Source organism: Microcebus murinus, chromosome 14 (assembly GCF_040939455.1).
Source record: "Microcebus murinus isolate Inina chromosome 14, M.murinus_Inina_mat1.0, whole genome shotgun sequence".
Taxonomy (NCBI): Eukaryota; Metazoa; Chordata; class Mammalia; order Primates; family Cheirogaleidae; genus Microcebus; species Microcebus murinus.
In genome coordinates this window covers 47,275,001-47,297,684 of record NC_134117.1, presented here as the reverse complement: position 1 = coordinate 47,297,684, position 22,684 = coordinate 47,275,001, and the positions used below count along the sequence as shown (strand labels likewise).

Genomic DNA, 22,684 nt, shown 5'->3' with positions numbered 1-22,684 from the left:
GTAACCTACCGCTAAAACTACCTATACATATATATGCCCTTATAGTTTTTTCTGACTCATTATAGTTTTAGAGCAGGGTTTCTCAACCTTGACACTATTGCTATTTTGGGCTGGATAATTTTTTTGTTGTGGGAAGCTGTCCTGTGCTTTGTAGGATATTATACAGTATCTCCAGCCTCTACCCACTAGGTATCAGTAGCAGCCCACTCTCATTTGTGACAACCTAAAATGTCCCTTGGTGGGGGTGGAGACACAAAACTGCCTCAAGTTGAGAATCACTGTTTTAGAGTTATAAGAGGTTTTAGAATTCAGGTTTCATCTCTTTGACAGGCGAGAAAATTAATACTTAGATCAATGCAGATGTTCTGCCCAAAACCTCATGGCTAATTAGTGGCAGAATCAGTACTAAAAAAAAAAAAAAAAAAAAATCCAGATTAATTCAACTACTTTTTAATAAAAGGATTTATTTTGTAAAATTTGGATTCAGTCAAAAGGCTGCACTAGACAATCCAGAAGGCCACATGCGGCCCCAAGGCCACAGGTTCCCCGCCCCAATCTGTCCTTCATCTGGCAGTAGTGTTGCTCATTGGCACAAAAGCCACCTGCATTTCTGATGTGAAAAGCTATGGAATGTTGAACACCCTCAGAAAAATCCTTGAAGGTCCTTCATACGTTTATGCTCTACTCAGCCAAAATAAACTTGTTCACTGACCTTGCGAACAGATGCTTGGTAATGAGGTCATACAACTGAGTAACATTTTCAGAAAATTGCTTTACAGTGTAATAAATGGTCAGATTAGATTCCTATTTTCACCTTTAACATGCTCAGGTGGTTCAACCTGGGAAACCTAGCCAGGGGTGTTACCTGTTCTTTAAAGGTCATGCCAAGGGTCCAATAATTTTTAGCCTGAAAGGTATTTCAAACAAACTATGTACTGTAAAAATTGTAAATAATTCCCCAGTCTCACTATTGGCTTCCTTGCAGTTTCTCCTTAAACTTGACCTATTTCCTATCTCGGTTTCAATTTACTCTTCGGTATGAAGTGTCTGGTTCAGTGATTCTTCCGTGATGATACCTTTGCTTGACATCTCCAGAGATGAAACTAATTTCGTGTACTCTAAAATAAGCACAGTATAACTTGAGGCAAATAGTGTTAACATGCTGTGTTCAGCATATTTAATGACTATTTCTAATGAGCAATACAGACTCCAGGACGGAGGCTCCAATCAGTGTTTCTGTATTCATGATGAGGATGGCGAAGGTTACCTCCTACAAGGGGAGCTTGTTGATAAAATAATCACAACATCCCAAACTAGTGGGGAAAGTTCCAAATTGAATTTCAATTACGGGGTATGCGTTTCTATTTGTTTTGCAGTAGTAACTTAGAGGATTTTTATATTCCCTGCTTCCTGCCTTTGGGATGGAGAGATGATTTGAAGGTGTTAAATGCATAAATAAAAACAATGAATCACAAAGAAGAAAGCCAGAGAACTGGATATAGGATTGTTTTTGTAGCATTTTTACAGAAAAGTATTTCTTTGAGATAATGCTTTTTTTTTTTTCTAAGTAATGGAAGGTAATGGATGGGCTCTTAACAACCAAAGAAGAAATAAAAATTTCAGGTATTGAACACAGACATTAGCTACAGCCAGACAGAAGCCTGGGAGGGTAGGGGCTGTATTTATCTTTCTCATTGCTGCATCCCTCAGTACCTACCATATAGTAGACATTCAATAAACAGACATTGAATAAATGATATGTAGGATTCTAAAAACTGATGGAGGCAAAGTGTAAAATAAATGAGGAGGGAATGAGGATAAGATAATATAGTAGCAACTGCTGATTCCTCACAGAAAGGGTTTGAAAGAGGTAAGCACAAGTCAGAATAAAATAAATACCCCACAAAATAGTCACAATATATAGAAAGGTGTCTCACAGAATAGTAGGATTACAAACCATATTTAAATGTTAAAAGTGAAGAGGAAAAATGGGATTTGTATGCTTCTGTCTTCAAAAACAATGTTCTAAAATGCCTGTTTTCTAAACTACTTTTCAAGTTGAAATTTAATTGTCAGCTTTTCTCCATAGAATCATGTTGAATGATGCTTCTAAACATGAAAGATTCCGAAAGCATTTCCATTGGAGTGTCAATAAATACATGTACTTGGTTTGTAAAGTCAAATAATGCTAAATGTTGTAACAAATAAAAAGCAACAAGGCCTTAGTCCCCTTCTCCTCTTCGTCCTCTTGCAGACGAACCCTCTCCTTTCCTGTTACTGCAGATGACAATTTATTCTCTTCCATCTCTTTTTCTTCCCCTGTTCTCCCAATATGGCAAAATCACAGTAGTTAAATCCTCAGTCAGTGTTCTCATTATTATAATGTAAATGTTGTTCCCTGCTGAGCCAAGCCATCCTCCATTGTTATATTTCCTTTCTTATATAACTTTTGTTTTTTTCCCCCAGGGGTAAGGATTAGACCTTTTCTTCTTTTTCACTTGCTTAGTTGTTCTATCCTCTCCCTCTTTACATTGTCTCTAATACACTTTTCATGGCGCTCAGGTGTGCAGCTGCATCAATACCAGCTGTCTACAGCCAGCGTGTCCTCTGATTGGTCATAGCACAGGCTTTGACTGGGTTAAGTATCATCCCTGTGCAGCATTAAACCTATTAGATCCTCTGAGCTATGTGTGTTTCCCAGAGACATCCCTCCTGGCACCTTTCATCCATCACCTCCAATTTCGGCTGGTTGCGCTTTGGGCTTGCTGCATTGTAGGAATTCCTGTCATCTCATCTCCCTTCCATGTAGAATAATCTGTTTCCCACATTCCTTTTTTGTGGACTATTCCCTAACTTTGGCAGAGCATATCTGCCCTGACAAAGGTAGGTAAATTTTGTGACTTTGCATGCCTAGAATCTAAAAGCAAATATTTATTCTAAGCGCATATATGGCTGATAGCTTGACTATTATAGAACTTGAGGATAAAAATCAAGATGGCATTGGGGGTGGTATTACTCTGTCTTCAAGCTTCCATTGTCACTATTTAGAAATTTAATGCCATTCTAATTCTAGATCATCTGAATGTGACATGCTTTTTATCTTTGGAATTCTCTCCTTATATCTGGTGTTTTGGGATATCCAGTGATTTTGCTGAGACTTGGTCATTCTTTCCACTCATTGTGCTGGGTACTTGGTGGGCCCTTTCAGTTTGGAGATTCATGACCTTCAGTCCTGGGAAATATCATTATTTCTTTGATAACTGTATCTGTTCTCTCTTTTTAGAATTCCTAGTTGCCGAGTTTTGGATCACCTGTATAATCTTTTTTATCGGACATGGAAATCAGGAATGTATTTTCATTGAGCAAGAAATAAAAAGCAAAGCAAATGAATTTCTAAAATGGAAAACAGTCCTTTAAACTGAAAATTTTTCCAATTAAATATTCATCTACAAACCTATCCCTAATAACACAAAAAGCCTTTAAAAGCCAAATGACAGGAAATCCATACAACATCAAAGTGCTGGTAATTAACAACCATTAATAATACAGTTGTCTTACATGCACAGTGCTGCATAGTTAATAAATTTCCATTTAATTGTCAACACAATATAGCTTGGTATATAATTTGAAGTTTTCTTCTTGCTTATTATATTAATTTTGATACTTGAGCCCTCATTTTATAACCCTTTTGCCATTACAATTATATAAAATCACCACTGAACTAGAAAATTAATTTCCATAGTTTTAGTTCAAGGTAACTAAAAGAGTGGAATACTATTTACTCTCAACTTAATTGCGAAACACTCAAGCTTTCACTTGGATTGAGAGAGACACATGATATTAATATTTATTCGTCTCCCACTATCTGCAAGCCAGCACTGTGCTTTTATATATCTCTCACAGGTAGGTATAGTACACCTCTTTTATACACGAAGCAACTAAGGAACATTGAAAATTAAGTAAATTGCCTATGGTTACTTAGACAGTTACACTCAGCGCTTTTTGGACCTGTTTTCTTTCCATATACTACACACCAAAATCAATTATACTATGGCCTTTAAAAATCAACCACACCAATTATGACATGCAAGAAAATCCAAAAGCCATAATGCAAATTTGCACAGAACACATTCTTTTGATAACTTGGCTTGCAAACACAACAAATGACATTAGTAACTGGCTAAGTAAAATCTCAAGTTTTAAGAACAGAATTTTGTCATGCCTTATTTTGAATAATCAGTTACCTCAAATTGATTGAAGTAGAGGTGCAGAAGTAAGCCAGAAATCCTACCAAGATATTGCCATGGAGAGAGAGAACACCAAAGACAGAGAAAGAAAGAATGGTCATCTTTACTTAAGGTGATTAATTCAAACTATTTTCAGGTAATACAGTGGAAAAATTATGACAAAATAACATTTTCAGGTATGTTTTACTTATTAACTAACTCTCATTTTGTGATCAATCAAGAGATTCAAAATTTATTGAGCAGTTATAGAACACATATTGTGAAGATATCTTTTAAATTATCTAACTGTTCTTTCTAGTACTAGAAAAATGAACATAAAGCAAAATTCTGCCGCAAGTTTATAACGATTTGAAATAAAAAGCCACCTTACTTTATTCGTTGATTTAATGTGACACTGGATAAAAAAGGTAAATGAAAAATTACCTTCACTGCTGCAGTGACAGCAGCAGTGGCTGCTAAGTTTAAACCTTGCCGTCCAAAGTTTACCACGGTCTCATAGCCTCGTTCCTTTGCTTGTACAATGTATTCATCAATCTCCTGGGAAAAAAAACCCCCACATAGATGTTAATTTTATGTAATAATAGTGTTAAGAAGCCCCAAACTAGGACTTTCTCCCCATAATTTAATCGTTCCACTAATTTTACAGCAGTAAGTATGTGTCGATAGGCATTTCTTACAAAATGATTTGTGGAAATAATTTATGTATCTTACCCTTTCCTTTGAAGAAAGAAGTGGATGAAGGAATTTTCTATAAATTAAACTGGCTCCTTTGGTATAGGGACAGAGCAGCCATATGACAAAAGCAATCTTCAGCTCATAGTACAGAGGAAACCTAACAAGAAAAAATTTGAAAGAAAAACTGCTAGTGAAAAATAAACTATAACCAATATGGAGATCACAAAAAACACTTTTTAAAAAGTTCAGTTACTGTGTTAGGTTTTCACATGTAAAAGTTAGTGATCAGGGAAGCAACCAAGTTTGAATTGATGAAATCATCTTGTTTAACTATAGATCAGTTAAGGAGAAGAATGACCCCAAGGGATTCACACCTTCTAATCCAAGATTCTTCCTCTGAAGCGAGCACAGGAAAACTGCCCAACTGACTGTAGCAGTCAAGAGAGGACTCAGACAGTATTTAGCCAGGGAAGCAAGGTATGCCCACCCTGTCTGCAGAGCCAAACTACCATGGAAGTACATGCTATACCTCAAATCATCAGGGAACTGCATATGCTCCAAGTGCACAATGCTTACCCCATGCACACATGTCCTTATCTTTCTCAGGGCTCCCAGAAAACTTCCCTTCCAATCTCATTTGGCCAGAATTGCAGCACTTTGCAGACCTAAATTGTTTACTTGCAAGGGGGAACACAATTAGCATTGTGGTAGACTGGGAATTAGGGTTATACAACCATGCCGTTTTCCATGCGACTTTGTAGAACCTTCCCTTTGAGGACATTTCCCCAATCAATGACTGTGGCTTTAATCATGTATCTTGCTTTGGCCAACAAAATGTGAGTGTGACATATGTCACCTTAAGCAAAAGCCTTAAATGCCCTTTGATGCCCCCACTCCAGCACCCTCAACTTCTCGCGTTGAGCTTTTGCCTTCTGCAGTTAGAATAGCTGCTTCTTTGGCTTTGGTCCTGGAGTGAGAAGACACTTAAAACTAAGCTGAGGCCAGCAAAGCTGCAGCTGACCATTTGCCCTCATGCAGCTTGAACAAGAAATACAAGTTTGTTTTTCATTTTTTTTTTCTTTTTGAGACAGAGTCTCACTCTGTTGCCCAGGCTAGAGTGAGTGCCGTGGCGTCAGCCTAGCTCACAGCAACCTCAAACTCCTGGGCTCAAGCAATCCTACTACCTCAGCCTCCCGAGAGGCTGGGACTACAGGCATGCGCCACCATGCCAGGCTAATTTTTTCTATATATATTAGTTGGCCAATTAATTTCTTTCTATTTATAGTAGAGACGGAGTCTCACTCTTGCTCAGATTGGTTTTGAACTCCTGACCTCTAGCAATCTGCCTGCCTCAGCCTCCCAGAGTGCTAGGCTTATAGGTGTGAGCCACCACACCCTGCCATGTTTTTCTAACCTGCTGTGCTTTTATGGTTGGTTGTTGCCACAGCAAAAGTTAACTAAAATACAATGAGGGGCCCAGTAACTTGTGATCCATGAGGCACTAAGATAAGTAGCTGAGCAAATTTGAGTTTTTCTATGAAGGCAGACAGGTAGAGGGCAGGGAGGAATGACTAAAGGTGTAGTCAACAAAAGGTGTCTGCCACACTGCAATTACAGAACATTTCTGGACTTCAATTGTATATGTTACATTTTACCTATGTTGTTCACTTTTTAATAATGTATATAGGCTACATTTGCAATCAGAAAATGTGAGGTCTTTAAAAAAAAATCTTTGAAACTTAGACCTACCATGGTTTGGAATCTGTGTTCTGCCACTTAAAAACAAACAAACAAATAATAAATAATCAGAAAACCCTCCCCCAAACCCCTACACCAAAAGCATAACAGGTAAATGAATGAACTTTGGGGCAGTGGAAGGAAAATTTATACAGTATTTCAAATTGGAAGAGAAAGAGGGGTGCAGATCCAGAGAAGTTCATACATAAAGGACGTTGTTAAGAATATTTTAGTCTGATGACTTCTACTTTTTTCTAGCAAATCCAATGTGACCAAATGTGGTATGAGAATATGAGAACAGCAAAATGGGAAAGATAACTAACTTAAGGAGAGAACAGTAAAGGTTTGAAATAGACACAGGCAGAAAAGGAAATAGATAACTGATCAGAAGCAAGTTAAAGGAATGAGGTTCAATAGATAGCTATATGAGTAGCTGATTTTTTTTCCCCCCCTGCATTTAGTAGCCCAGGTAAAGAAGTAAAGAAGAGTGATTGCTGGGTTAATTCAGGATGAAGGTTTGTGCAGTAAGGGCAGAGGAAGATACTGACAAGGTTGGAAACTTCAATGTTTTGAAAGGTGAAGTTCTCCAAGTGATGGCAGGGTTTAGATGGAAATGCATTACTGCACTACAGGACAAGGAGATTCAAGTTGTCCATTAAGTACTGCTTGCTCCTTGGTAAAATGTTAAATCCTGAAAGATATAAACATGCTTTAATTTTGCCTTGTCTATTTAGAATACAGCAGCCAAGGAGCTGGTGTTGAATGGGCGCCCACATGGGTGATGTCGTTGTCCACTTTGAATGTTTGTTGATGAAAATTTTAAGGATGGGCAGGGGGTGATGAAACCAGATGATGTGGGCTTCAAAAAATGAGTTGTTTAGGAAAGTGATAAAGGAAAACAGTCCAAAGTCATCCGTGTAGAAAAAGGACAACCAAGTTTCCTTATTCCAAGATATTGGGAGGAAGGTGTGCGGGAAGTGGGCAGGGAGTGGCATATGGAGAGAAAAATTAGCTGCACTTATTTGAGGGGGCTATAAGGAAAGTAATGTTCTTATGGAAAAGCAGATGAAGAAAACAAGATGTAGGATAATTAGATAACTTCATCAAATTCACTTATTTAATAGCAAGAGCAGAATGAGAACTCAGGACACCTCATAATGAGTGTGTAGTGTGGCTCCTTTTCAATAGTAGAACTTACCAAGCAACTGTTTGATCTGCTATTGTTTCAATGACAGTATAGAGAGCAAAAACAATCCAGTACATCATCCATCGAACCTGGAAATAATTAATTATTATTAATAAAAATACTAATGAACAGCAGACTAAATCTGCAAGTGAATAATTATACATATGTATTTCTAGCTATATAGTATGTTGTGTCAAATGCAGAGGGTGATGATTTAGTTTGCAACAGGTTTTGAGTTCCTTATATCACTGTATCATCAGCCTTGTCATACAAAGAATCAAAGAATAACAAATATCTGGGGCTTGATATAATTCAGGAATCTAAAACAAAGAATTGGAAAAATAGGAAATATTTTTCTTAACTGGAGGAAAGCTCTTTTAGGATTAGTTTTTCCTTAACACATTCCCCCAAAGTTACACCTTTTCGTCTACCTCAGGATATAGACATTTCTGTCTTTCAAGTGGGCTGGAGTTTCATTAAGGATTAAAATCTCTGCTTTTCTGCTCAATAATAACAAATACACAATGCCCTACCAACCATGGGCTAGGGACTGTACTAAGTATTAAATATCTGTTGTAGGAGTGACTCTGAAAAATGTCATGACTTCAGATATCTGCAAGCCCAAAGAACAAACTCCATGGTGATGCCATTCTGGAACGGAGCCATTCAGGGCTTAAGGATAAGAGTGACTCATGGTTAATATCACTATATGTGATGTTAATTAATTCATTTAATCTTTACCACAACATTACAAGGTAGGAAATATAATTGTTTCCATCATAGATAAGAAAATGGTGCCACAGAGAGGTTAAATGACTTGCTCAAGGTTGTTTTGCTGGGAATGGCTCCCTGGCCATAGATGTAGGCTGCCTGGTTCTGGAACTGGTAAACCAATTATCCCATCTAGAGAGAGAAAAACTCGAGGAATTGTTGAATGTGGGGGTCCCAGAATAACCACTTTCCTTGTTCTCACACCAATCGGTGACGAAAAAATTTAGATTCTTATAAATAGCTAGAAAATTTACCTATTTAGTTTTAATACAGATGCTTGTTTGGGTATTTCATAGACAATATAAAACTATAACTCAAGTAGTTTTTACAGTTTTCTATTTACATGGACAAATCAATTAAAAATGGCCATGAATAACTTTTGAGGCAATTATATTGTGAAATATGAATACCAATGTGCCCTAATTTATGAAGAATCCTGAAAGCTTAAAAAAAAATGGTCCAAAGCAAATAATGTACATTATCTATATTTGAAATATGAGGAAATTATTATAAGATTATCTTAAAATTAAAAAAAAAAAGACCAAATGTTGTCTTTAGTTTTTCACTTTTCAAGATTTCTTTAAATCTCTCACTGCTCCCAATTCCAAGGCTTGTCCAAGTGTGGGGATGTTCTTCCAAGGCTAAAATCCTATGTGTGTTTCTCTGTGTGTCGTCTTTTCTTTCCTCCCCTCCCCTTTCCAACAGAAGTGATGTTCTTGTATGAGTTCATTCACTCAGCCTTTGCAAATCCAGACACTAATTTGGTACTTTTACCTCACCACTGTATTCATAAGGTTATCTTTTATCCTGACTAGAGGCCTTCCCCCACAAGAAAAATGAAGAAAACTGAATAATGTGACTTTATTGAGCTAGAGGGGTCCTTGGAAGAGATTAAGCTTTTTAAAACTAAACAATTGTTTACTGAAAAAAAAAAATGTAAAACTACTACAAGAGAAATTATTCTGGTTTGGTATCCTATTCAGCTTACCCCAGGACTCTTGGGAAGATTCCAAGAAACCCTAGTGCTCCATGTGGTTGAGTTTGAAAACACAGTATGGCAAACTCCTCTCCCATAATGAAGGGCCAAAATCAATACGATATTCAAGCTCACTGAGCTAGCAGATGGCTTAAGGAGGGACAGTCCACCTTGAAGCCTGAACTATGCAGCTTTTTAAACAAGTGGCTGCCACCAGACCAGTCTCTCCAGTTCTCTAAGATTTCCTGGTTCTCTCCCTCTTTGGTGCTCAGCACAGGGATTTCAATATACACATTATCACCTCCTTTCCCAGAAAAGTGAAGGCTTACATTCGATTAGATACTCCTCACAGAAAATTTAGGAAACTCTCAGAAAAATTAAAGTATTTAAGTCAATGCTTGCTATTTTTTATTATTTCACATTTTCATTATTTCACAACTGTGATCTTCCAAAGGGATAAACAACTATAAGTAATACTCCACACATAAAGAATGCTTTGATTTTTAGTTAAAACACAACAATTGAACAAACAACAAATTATCTAATCAATAGGGTATTTCTGGGCATTTTCCTGGGATACTGACAATTTTATATAAGCAAAACCTCATGGTTTTAATTTGAAGAAATTCTTTGACAATTTGCTCTCTTAAACCTATGGATTTTTCATTCTCCTTATCATTCTCCTTATGCACCTTAAATATAGCTGAATTCAGGCAATAATTAAAAGAATTCAATGAGCATGTGTTAATGCATGGGAGCAACCATAAAGTTAACTTTGAAACTATATTGCTTCTTTTTTCCATTAATGGACTTGTTTGGTATTTTATACCAAATGATTACTCAGTGAAGCTTTTATTAAAACTACACCTCAAGGCCACTCAGTCTACTGTTTAAAGTTTTGCCCAAGGAAATAACAGAAAGAAGTCAAGGTTAAAAAAAAAAAAAAAGAAATTAAACACAAGTGAAGATAAAATATTCTCTGGAGCACTTGAAAACATTGATAACAAAATGCAATATTTATTTTTTTATTTCAGCCTATTATGGGAAAAATGCAATATTAATACAAAAAGCTGGTAGGAAAACAATCACATTGCTTATCTTATGAACATATCTAATCAAATATAATAGAAATAATTGGTTTTAAAACATTATGCAAATACAAGGCAGTATTCTAACAGGTGACTTTAATAAACCACAATCCACCTTTTAAGTTTTTTTTTTTGAGATAGAGTCTCACTCTGTTGCCTGGACTAGAGTGCTGTGGTGTCAGCCTAGCTCACAGCAACCTCAAACTCCTGGGCTCAAGCAATCCTACTCCCTCAGCCTCCTGAGTAGCTGGGACTACAGGCATGCGCCACCATGCCCGGCTAATTTTTTGTATATATATTTTTAGTCGGCCAATTAATTTATTTCTATTTTTAGTAGAGACGGGGTCTCGCTCTTGCTCAGGTTTTGAACTCCTGACCTTGAGCCATCCTCCTGCCTGGGCCTCCCAGAGTGCTAGGATGACAGGCGTGAGCCACTGCGCCTGGCCCCACCTTTTAAGTTAAAGGAAAAAAAGTTCACACTAACATGATGTTTATTGACACAATTTATGTTCTTGGCAAAGTGGGAACAAATAATATTTCTTTCTGGTTCAGAAATGATTGGTCAAATCAACAAACTATTGCTTAGATATCTGCACAAGAACAATGAGTATTGAGAAAGCAGTACCCAATTTTTCCTTAAAAGTCTCTTTGACCCTCTGCAGTCTTATAAAAACCCCAATCTCAGTGGTAAACATTTTCAACCCAGATGACAGTTCATTTTCAGAAAAAGGGGCTTGTACTTGTGGGCACGGGGGCTCTGCGGTTAGCTATTGAACCGCAGCAGGGTTCGGGAATTGAAAGAAGGGGCGGGCAGCAGCGGGCAGATGAGACACACTCTTTATTGTGGGGGTGGAGGATGCTGCTCGCAGCAAGACCATGGCGAGCTCTTACATATGGCTCAGGACAATAGTGGCAACATGCCAAGCGAAAGCGTGATCACATGGGTTCACACAGGATACAACACCTTGGTTACATAAGTGTGTTGACTCATGCCTTACCGGAAGGCCGGCGGAAGGCCAATCATTTTAGTTTAGCCTAAACAAAACCCATTGCCTATACAAATGGATTTCTCTTACAGGACTACCAGAGGCTCACAGAGCAGATAGGAATTGCCTGAATACTCTATAACTCCCTTCTATGTAGCCTAGTTGATGACCATAAAAAACTGTGAAAGAAGGCTGTCTCTTTGATCCCAGAGAACTCAATTCTCCAACAAGGTGAAGATTACAGCTATAAGTACTAAGATGAGGAGACATACACACACACACACACACCCCTCCTTTTGATTAATCTTTCTTCTTCTTTTTGGAGAGTCTCACTGTGTTGCCCAGGCTTCAGTGCCATGGAGTCAGCCTAGCTCACAGCAACCTCAAACTCCTGGGCTGAAGCGATCCTCCTGCCTCAGCCTCCCAAGTAACTTGGACTACCGGTGTGCACCACCATGCCCAGCTAATTTTTTCTGTTTTTAGTAGGTCTCCCTCTTGCTCAGGCTGGTCTCGAACTCCCAACCTCAAGTGATCTTCCTGCCTCACCTCCAAGAGTGCTAGGATTACAGGCATGAGCCACCACGCCCGGCCTAATTTAGTCAACTCTTGAGGACTCAGGTGGTATCATTAAAAACAACATTCACTGAACAATTGTAAGTAAACCCTCCCTACTTCACGTTATGGGAATAGAAACATGACATGAATATGACAGTTCTGCCCTCAAGGATTTAACATTTTACCAGGGAGAAAAACAAGTAAATAACTGTAATTTAAAAAATCTTCTGCTGGGTGCTCCTTTAAGCTCAGCTACTCAGGAGGCTGACGTGGGAGGATCAATTGAGCATAGGAATTCAAGACCAGCCCAAGTAGCATAGCTAGACTCATCTATTAAAACAAACAAGGCCATACCTGTAATCCTAGCACTCTGGGAGGCTGAGGCGGGAGGATCGCTCAAGGTCAGGAGTTCGAAACCAGTCTGAGCAAGAGCAAGACCCTGTCTCTACCAAAAAAAATAGAAAGAAAATTGGCCAACTAAAAACATATAGAAAAAATTAGCCTGGCATGGTGGCGCATGCCTGTAGTCCCAGCCACTCCAGAGGCTGAGGCAGGAGAATTGCTCGAGCCCAGGAGTTTGAGGTTGCTGTGAGCTAGGCTGACACCACGGCACTCTAGCCCGGGCAACAGAGTGAGACTCTGTGTCAAAAAAACAAAAAACACAAAAAACAAAACCAAAAGTTCTGCTGTTCTTTCTACATTAGTTACCCTAGTTCCTAGGATAAGTCAAGACCCTAATATTTTGAGGAAAGCTTACTAAAGGGATTAGTTATAAACCTGTGAGCAACATTCAGGAAAACCAATTAAGGATAGTGGTGCACCCCTGAGCTAGCGACAGCAGGAACTGGTGTTACTTGTTGGTGAGGGGGGAAAAGGTTTCCTGGAGTCCAGAGAGGGTTACTGTGGGTGAGAGCTATAGCCTCAGGTAGACAGTCACAGTCTACCTGTGGTGGCAGGGAGGGAGCTGGAGAGCCAATACCCTGACCTAGTCCTCCTCCTGTCCTCTTATCTTCTGCAGGGCGTCTCACAGGCCAAACCTAAAGGGAAGCCAGAGACATCTAGCCTGGATGGATCAGCCTCCTGAGCCATAAACAAGGCAGGGAACTGAGGAAAATGGAGGGGAAACTCGGCTGGAGGGGCAAGTAGGAGGTCCCAGCGCCACTCACCCTGTTAGCTTTTTGAAACCATGAACTTACATAAAATCCTAAGCTGCGCCCTCCCTTCAGCTGAGGGGACCCCAGAGAAGCCCTAAAAGTGAATTCCCGGCATTGCCTCATTATGTCCCTTCCCTTGCAGACAGCCATCAGGCTTTTTCCCTAAGGGCTGAACAGAATCTCAGTGATCAGGACCAGCATTCTTTCCTGATAAGGGCCACTACCCCTGGAGTGGCGTCAACCAGTCTAGGAGCATGCGCAGAGAGGGTCCTCAGGTCCTTGTCTCACCTTTTTGACCTAAGAGGGCGGCCATTTCTGAACATGGACCCCACAAAAGGGCATAAAGCTCAACTGTGCAGGTGCAGGTTTCTCTTTTCGTAAATATTCATGAACGCTCCTACAGCTTGTTAGATGTGTATGTGTGGCCATCCTGTTCAGTATAAATTCCTGTTGTCCCTGCCTCGAAGCTCCTGTTCCTGGTGTCAGCCTGAGGCTCAGTGGCTTTCCAGCCTGTTGCCCACCCACAGGCTGCAACCCTTTGTGAGAAATAAAACTCTCCTTTCCAAATTATGAACCTTTCCTTTTTCATTACTAAAAATAAAAATTAAAAAAAGACAAAAAAAAGAGAGAAACAAATTATGAACCTCGTTATTTCCTCAGTTAACAAAACACACCCAGAATTGAAGTCATCTGTTATCACTGCCACAGACAGTCCCCTAGCCCAGATGACCATCATCTCCTGTCTGGATTATTTTGATAGCATCCTAACTGATCACTCTGCTTTTTTTTAGTCTACTCTGCATATAACAGAGTGTGTCCCTAAAACAGAAGCCAATCATGTTATTCCTCTGCTCAGACCTCTCTGATGGCTCCCCATCAAAATCCTTACAGTGGCCTAAAAGGCCCTATGCACCTGGCCCCAGCGACCTCTTGTCCCCGACCAGCCACTGCACCTTTCTCCCCCATTCTCCAGCCACACCCGCCCCTTTCCAGTCCTTTGTATGTGCCAATATGCTCCCGCCTCAGGGCCTTTCACAGGCTGTTTCCTTGTCTGAAATGATCTTCCCCCAACTACCCCTGTGAATAGCTTTCTCACTTGCTTCAGATTTCTGCTCCAATATTTTCCTTTCTTGACCACCTGTTTAGAGTATCAATGTCATCCTAACTCTCTCATCCTGCCTAATTTTTCTCTTTAGCAGGCATCGCATATCATAGACACATCTAACAAATATTTACTTTTTTCCTGCCTTTCCCTACTAGAATGTAAACCTCAAGAGGGCAAAGACGTTTATTTTGCTCACTGCCGAATCCCCCGTTCCTGGCACAAAAGGCGCTCCATAAATGTATGTTGATGAGTTGTTGAATGAGTATGGGGCTGCACATGGCTTAGTGTGACTCCTTTTGTAAGGACTGCAAAAGGCTAGAAAGTAGATAGGAGGTAACAACATAATGAATACATATAAACTAATCTTTTAAGTGATCCAGTTTTTTTTTTTTTAAGGAGAGAGGAATAAAAAATAGCATGAAGCAAAATGAAAGCATGTTTATGTTCTCAAGGATTTAACATTTTACTGAAGAGATAATGAGATCCAAACTATGAGAAAGCAGGAATACTTAACGGAACAAGATCCTGGATGAGACAGATGAGAATAAGATTAGGAACGTAGATGGAAAGAAGAGTGGGCTGACAAAAGAAGCAGGGATGCATCTTCCTCTGGGACAGAAGGAAAGGAAGAAATGAGTGGCCACGTTGGGAAGAGAGTTGAAGGGTTCACAGGTGAGGCTCTCTCCCTGCACCCTGCAGTAGGAGGGCAGGTCAGTTATCAAGGCTGGGCATAGGCGGGAGTGGAAGGGCATCTGAGAAGAGCAATACATGTTTAGAAAAGTTGTTTATAAGGATGGGAAAGGGAGCTGCCTGGGAAGAGCTTGAACAGACGATGTGACCAATGATGCCCTCACCTGCTCTGGCTGTCAGGGCAAGGGCTACAGTGAAAGGTCTAGGACAATGAAATGAGAGGTACGGTGGTGACGTACTGCTGTCCAGACACAAGCATAATGACAGAGTGTGTCTGGGAAGTGGCCTGTGGTCCTTAGCCTTCTCTGCAGGGATCTGGGGCATTGTTCAGTTCTCACCAACAGAATATAAGGTGAGGCTTTTGAGAAGTGGGTGTATCTCCTCTACTTGCTCTTCCTCCCATCCTGCTAGCTGGGGTGGCACAGAGCAGAGCAGCCTTAGAAGTTATGTGTTGAAGGTAGGCAGACTCTGAGTTCTTAAAAAAAAAAAAAAAGTTGCATGAAGAGAAGTTCTTGCTGGAATGAACACCTAGCCTGGATTGTTATGTGAAAAAGAAATGAATTTCTATGTTCTTTCAGGCATTGCATTATTGTTATGTACTGTGATCACAGCAGCTTGGTCCAGGCCACAGAAGCAAAGGTTCCAGAATTAGGTAAGCATTGGTCACAGTGCTATCAGCTGCCACCTGTGGCATGGCTAATGCCTGGGTATGTGGTGACAGGTACTTGTACCACAATGATGGGGAAATGGAGAAGAGGGGTACCATTTTAAGAACTCTGGTTGAGATACTCTCAGGGAAGTATTTTGGAAGAAACTGAAAGGTAGAAAGGATTGATGTTCTCATGCAGCACACTGGGGCAGAGCCTGAGAAACACCATTTTAAATTATTGTAATCCTCTGCAAGTGCGGTTTCTCACTGTGTGAATTTATTAGCTATCATCGGCATTGTCAGTATTTATGTCTTCAGTAGCAATCCTCTTCTACTTTCTTTAGGCAAAGAAATCAGATAAAAAGGCTAGTTAGAAACAGGCATGAAGTTTCAAGTAAATATATTCTGAGTGCGAGGCCAATAAATAAAGTGCAAAGAAAGAAGTACATAAATGTCAGAGGGATGACTATATTAAAAAATTGTTTGATGTTCTATTTTGCTTACTTTGTTTTCTTTCCTAAGAGTATACCTAATGGCTAGTACTGTGCCTGGCACAAAACAGATGCTCAAAAACATTTATTAAAAAAATTAATGAACTGGGTTAACTTGGCAAGCAAGACTGTAATTTCTATTTTTTCTAATTACTCAATAATAAACGTTTCTTGAGAGTGGTCACAAGGAAATGGCAATCATTTTTTCAATTTTGGAGCACATTACATACTGTACTTTTTAGGACTAGAGAAATGTGATGAATATTTTAATTTAAAATAAAAAATATATACATAAGAATTTTTATTTTAAGAATCCTCAAACAGAATCTTAAAATCATTTAAATATCTAAAAGAATTTATTTTCCAAGAAAATATACTCATAATTAGGCAGGTTCTTTTGAAGAATATGGAGTCATTTGTGATATAAAACCATAGAATCTAAAATTGCAGTCTGGTTTATACAGTGGATGGATCAGATTATCCTACTTAACAAGCCAGCACTTGCTTTATTATTACTCGAAATCTGTAAGGCTTTTGTAAAGCCCTAGCATTTCAGAAATCCAGACAGTCATGTGATGGAGTTCTTAGCTTCACCCTCTCAAAGGAATTAGAGGATATTTAAAGCCTGAGTGAATACTGTAAAATGAATGTACCCATCGGCTAAATTTACTATCAAGAAGACCATGCTCCATTTAATAGGTATGCATTTACCTACCCTAACGCCAAAAGAGAAGTTAGCTTCATTTCACGGTCTTTTAACATTTTTTCAACAAGTTTTTATGATTTATATTCTTACATAAAATTTTTTATGAAATCCATTTAGATTACAGGATAAACAAATAAAGTAAACACAAAGTCAGCTGCAACTGTAAAATGACCCTCCTGATTTCCATCACAGGCACTGAGAGCAATGCACAGGCCCGAGTATATGGGAGAAGACCGTGTCCTGGTGGGAGGCATGCTGCAGTAGATTCATGAGAGTCATGAATAACAGTCGCAGTGGTGTATTAATTAAAAGATATGTTTCTTAACACATAACTCACTCTCGTTATGCTATGACCAGTGTAATATTATAAGAGTGAAGATAATATGTGAAATGATATAACTGTACTGATTTATACTTGCATGATAAAAGGAAAAATTAATGCGATATATTAATTTGAGAAATATTACTTTGGGTCTACTATGAACAAAGGCTTTGCTATGAAACAGTCATAAACTTTAATGTCAAGGTGCTCCTTACACCCAAGAAGCTTTCAGGGAATGGATGAGTATAAGAGGACATATAAAAGCGATAAGATTTGGGAGGCCGAGGTGGGCGGATTGCTCAAGGTCAGGAGTTCAAAACCAGCCTGAGCAAGAGTGAGACCCCGTCTCTACTATAAATAGAAAGAAATTAATTGACCAACTAATATACATAGAAAATTAGCTGGGCATGGTGGCGCATGCCTGTCGTCTCAGCTACTCGGGAGGCTGAGGCAGGGGGATCGCTGGAGTCCAGGAGTTTGAGGTTGCTGTGAGCTAGGCTGACGCCACAGCACTCACTCTAGCCTGGGCAACAAAGTGAGACTCTGTCTCAAAAAAACAACAACAAAAAAACAAAAATGATAAGAATAGATAATTGCCTGCACAAAGTCTGATTCAACACATAACTATTACTGTTTGATTACATATATTACATACTATATATTATTCACTGCCTTATATGAATGAAATTTCTTCACTTCCAAAGGAAAGCCTTCTCTAATTACCCCTTCTCTTTCCAAAGGTCATATATAAACTTTGTGCACTGTACCTGTCCCTTGTAACATATCCGTGTGGTTGGTTTATGGAACACCTGCCTCTGCTGTTTGACTGTAACAACCATCAGGGACCAAAACTGTCTTGCCCATCACATCCCCAGCACTTAGCACCCTGTGCCTAAAGCAAACACAGAGGACCGCTTCCACTGAACTATTTTAAATTTTAAGGCCTGGATTGATACAAGATTCCAACAAGTAACTTTGAACTGCAAGCAGCAGTTGATCGTATACAAAATAATCTATTTTGTCAAAAGTTGTTTTCAAAGTAATCGGAGATGAAACAGCTTTCCAACTTCTCTTAATTGCAGATTCTTTGAATCATAAAGCTATTAATACTGGTCTTTAAGAAAAAATGAAAAATTACATATGCCTAATGATTTCAATTATAACCACACTAAGTGAATCCAGAGCATAACATGCTAAAATGTACTTCACTCGGAAAAAAAAACAAAAAACAAAAAAAAACAACTTCTTTGCCGAGTCTAAAAGAAATAAACACTGCTGGAGTTCAGACCACCCAAAGAGAACTTTATTTATTTTTGACCATTATTAGTTATCCACTCAGGTCAGTTCACCCAAAACATTCATTCTACACATTTCAGAGACAACACAGGGATCCTCTGATACACAATTCTTCAGAAACTGTACAGAGTTGAGAGGATTTCTCCTGTTTCATTAGCATTAGGCAATAATTTGGTTACTTCATAATGATTTTTCTCCGATTAAAAAGAAAAAGGAACAAAATGTGAGAAATCTCCCTCTTTTATCCAATCCAGATGGCTTGGTTATGGGATTTTTCTCAGAGCTGTGCCAAGTTAAAAGCATGGTTGAAAATAAGTTATTTGAAGTTAAATCCAAAGCGAATAGACTGTAGCTGGAAATAGTTTTTTTTTTTTTTTTTTAAAAAAAAGATAGAGCATGTGTTGGGGGTAAATATGTTAGGTTAGGATTGATTTGGCTTCCTCGACTTTGGAGTGTTTCTTCTCCCACTGCACCATTTGAGTGTGATTTAACTTCCTGCAGCTCCCTGGTACTCAGATGATGGGAGTCACACTTTTAGATGCTGAACTTGCAGCAACATTGTTTACCTGAAGTTTCTAATTATCCCTGCCAAAGTCCTCACATTATATAGATGTATCTGGTGTTAAAGTGAGTAAGAATGGGGCAGATTGTACATAGAAATGGATACGTCTGCCACAATACTGCATTATTCCTTGTGCTCATGAATCACAGAAGCCCCATATATCTTCTCCCTGACCTCAGTAGAGCTGAGAAACTTGAGAAAAGGGAAAGTACAGAAATGTTTAAAAACTCGATGAAATTAATTAAAAAGAAGTGTTGAGGAGAAGATGAAAAAAGCAGGAAGTGTCTAAGGGAACTGTTCCCAGGAGCAGAATTTAGGAAGGAATGACTTCTCAGTCCCAAAATAACTCTCTCCATCCACACTGGTTGAGAATTCACACTTCACTTTTTATATTATTTAAAGTTCTATCGATTTATTTGGAATAATAAGTATTTTGGAGGAGACACAGTTCCCTTTTAACAGGACTGCATAGAATTTCTCAAGATTTGAGTATGAAAAAGAGAGTATTCAGATAGAGAGGAGTAAACCATTAATAAATGGCCATCATATTGGTTATCCTACTTTCCATCCTGGATTGTCATCCTACTTCCTTCTTTCCCTTGGTGTTCCCAAAGCCTGAGCCTATTACATTTGTTATCTGAGGCATTCACAAGGGGGTGCTCCTCATCTGACTTCACAAAGCCGACTCCCTCTTGCTACTTCTACAGGTGAACTGACCTAGCCTGTGAGAGATTTCCTCCCTTCTGCAAGTGACTGCCAAGGCTAGGGCTGACGTAGTAAAAGAGAAAGTCCACTCTTCAGGTAAGACGCCACTTCTACACATGACTGTAGTTTTGTGCTACACTTTAGACATAAACATTCAATTGGCAAGAACCAGCAGTTACAATACCAGGTCTTCCAGAGAAAGCAAGGACTCATAGAATAAAAATTCCAGGAAGAATAAATCCCTGTCATGACTGAGAACAAACCTGTGTTATCAAATTACTTCTCAAATTGCATGTGCAATCAACCACACAGACAGAAGGTTCCCATTTGGGTGAGTGGAGTGGGGTGGGGGCGCAACAGAGCACAGGACACTCAGGATAAGGAAGGACTGCCCGAGTGCCACAGTGAAGGCCCTGGGTAAACAATGAGAGGAACAAAGTGGCTGCAGAGAGGTGCACGAAGAAGGGTGGATGATCCTAAATGGAAACTTCACTAACAGACGTTTTGTCTAGGGCCAGCCATAAAACATGGAAACCAGGAGGAAGTCAGACTCAATATCCTTCTTTGTGTGTATTATATGGTTAATTTTGTTAAAATATATTTTCCTATAATAGATTCCAAGTTGTTCATCAATCAAATTACATAAGATGTTTCTGAAACAAACTATTTGTTAGTTAGTGCCTATCTGCATATGTAAACTTATTTTTTTTAAGAAAGTTTGCAGTGTGGTGAAGGGCTTTGGCAAAGGGCTGCCTGAGTGCCATGATAAAATAAGATGCCACGTAATTAACGGTTTTCAACTTGGCTGTGGATAAGAATCATGTGGGAATTACAAACAATTATATAGATTCCTAGTCCCCACCATCATGAGGTGCAGAGAGAGGGCAGCCAGCTGTTTAAAAGGCAAGCTCCAAGAGTGGTTTTGATGTATAACCACAGTGGAGAGCATGAAAAAATCCTTGCTATTTAAACTGTGGTCTGCAGACCGGCAGCACTGGCATCACCTAGGAGCCTGCTGGAAATACCAAATCTGAAGCCCAGGCCAGACCTACTAAATCAGAATCTGCATTTTAATGAATCCCAGGGGGAATCAATATGCTCATTAAAGTCTGAGAAGCACTGCAGAGGGAGGCTGCTCTGTGTAAGTTCTGACAGTATCAACTAGAAGAAGGTGGTACCATTAACGAAGATAATGAAAGAAGAGCCTTGGGTTTAGAAAAAAAAAGACAAACTTGGTATTGTGAGATAATTTGTGCAATGTAAACATTTAAAAGGTACCCTTATTTTCATAACACTGTTTAGGCACATCATCACTTAAAAATAATACCAAAAAATTCAAAAAAATAGGAACTGGGCCTTTAGCCCACCTCTCAGAGGCACTGTTCGTGATTATCAATTGAGCAAATAAAAGCTTTGGGCAAAGAATCCAGGGAAGGATAGCCTGGCAGGCTCTTCTACCCCAAAGTTCCATGAGAAATGTCCCTGTGGTCTACCCATTCTAAGAGCCCAGAGCTATCTGGACACTGACAACTCGATAAGATTCCCTCCCTTCCCAACAAAAGAAATGCCCTTAGAGTCTCCTAAATCTGTCTCCCACAGGAAGAATGTAGGAACCTTGATTAGTAAGCTGAAATTATGTTAAGCCTTAATGTCAATGGCAAAAACTTCCCTGGTTGGCTCTAATAATTTATTCTGATAATCTTTAAGGATATAACATAATAAAATAACTTAAATGTTATATCTTCATTTAAAAATGACCTGTTGGACTTGTCATAATAGTCTGCCTATCTGGGCAATAAAATAAAATAAATAAATAAAAACGACCTGTTGGAAACCTTTGGAAGTTACTATAATATTGTAAAATATAAATTACTTAACTCAATCTATTTCTGTGACTTTCAAGACTGAAGATTTTTTTCCATTTTACCTGCAGTGTTTAGATCTGTATTTTAATTTTAAAAATATATTTACTGTGAAAGCCAGGAGATAGATGAGATTTAAGATAAATATTTATGCCATGTATTTCAATATATTTTTAATTTTCTATAGTTTTTCAAAAGAACTTCATCTTTTTACATTACTGTTACATTTCTGAAGTAACCTCTATTTCAAATGCTTTTTTTTTGAGATGGGGGTCTTGCTCTGTCGCCCAGGCTAGTCTCGAACCCCTAGTCCACAAGCAGCAATTCTCCTTCCTCAACCTTTTAAAGTGCTGGGATTACAGGTGTGAGCCACAGTACTTGGCCTCAAGTGCTTTTAAAGTTACATGAAGTTTTAGGGAATGATTTATTTCTCTTATTTAGCTAAAATCTTCAGGAACAGCTCTAGCTTTTATATTTTTAGGAGGACCTTTCACAGTGTGATGGCAATCTGGTTGACAATCTGATTATTACAGCTGTAGTTGGTAAAACACTGTATTTCTAAAATTACTTAATGGAAAGATGATGTACATGTCTGAGCATTCCAAAGGCAGATCCTGGTATTGTGTGAAAGGAGAAATTTCTCTGCATAAATAATGTAACCTTTAGCAGAAAAGAAAAAAAAAAAAGTCAGGTATATCTGATATTATTAGAAAATATTCCATTATTAAATGATAAAAATTGGGGGTCGTTTAATGTTTTCTTTGTCACTTAAGTTTAGCATTGCTTGCCTAAACCCTTTTCCTGTTTCTCATTTTGTCAATCCTTTTTATACTCTTCCCCCATCTTAGCTATTTCAAGTGTTTGTTTTATTAAACTTATGCAAGGGAACAGCTCTTAGATACATTAATGACCCTGATTTTC

General features: G+C 38.8%; 1 protein-coding gene across 1 annotated transcript in view; it reads right to left on the bottom strand.

Annotated features, from left to right (window-relative positions):
- The window catches only part of REEP3 (receptor accessory protein 3), a 101,455-nt gene that overhangs the window by 17,552 nt on the left and 61,219 nt on the right, over positions 1 to 22,684 (bottom strand). The window contains exons 3-5 of the mRNA XM_012762736.2: positions 7,858 to 7,934; positions 4,959 to 5,079; positions 4,671 to 4,784 (exon numbers count right to left, since the gene is read on the bottom strand). Coding sequence (XP_012618190.1) covers positions 4,671 to 4,784; positions 4,959 to 5,079; positions 7,858 to 7,934 — 312 coding nt within the window. The remainder of the gene's footprint in view (positions 1 to 4,670; positions 4,785 to 4,958; positions 5,080 to 7,857; positions 7,935 to 22,684) is intronic.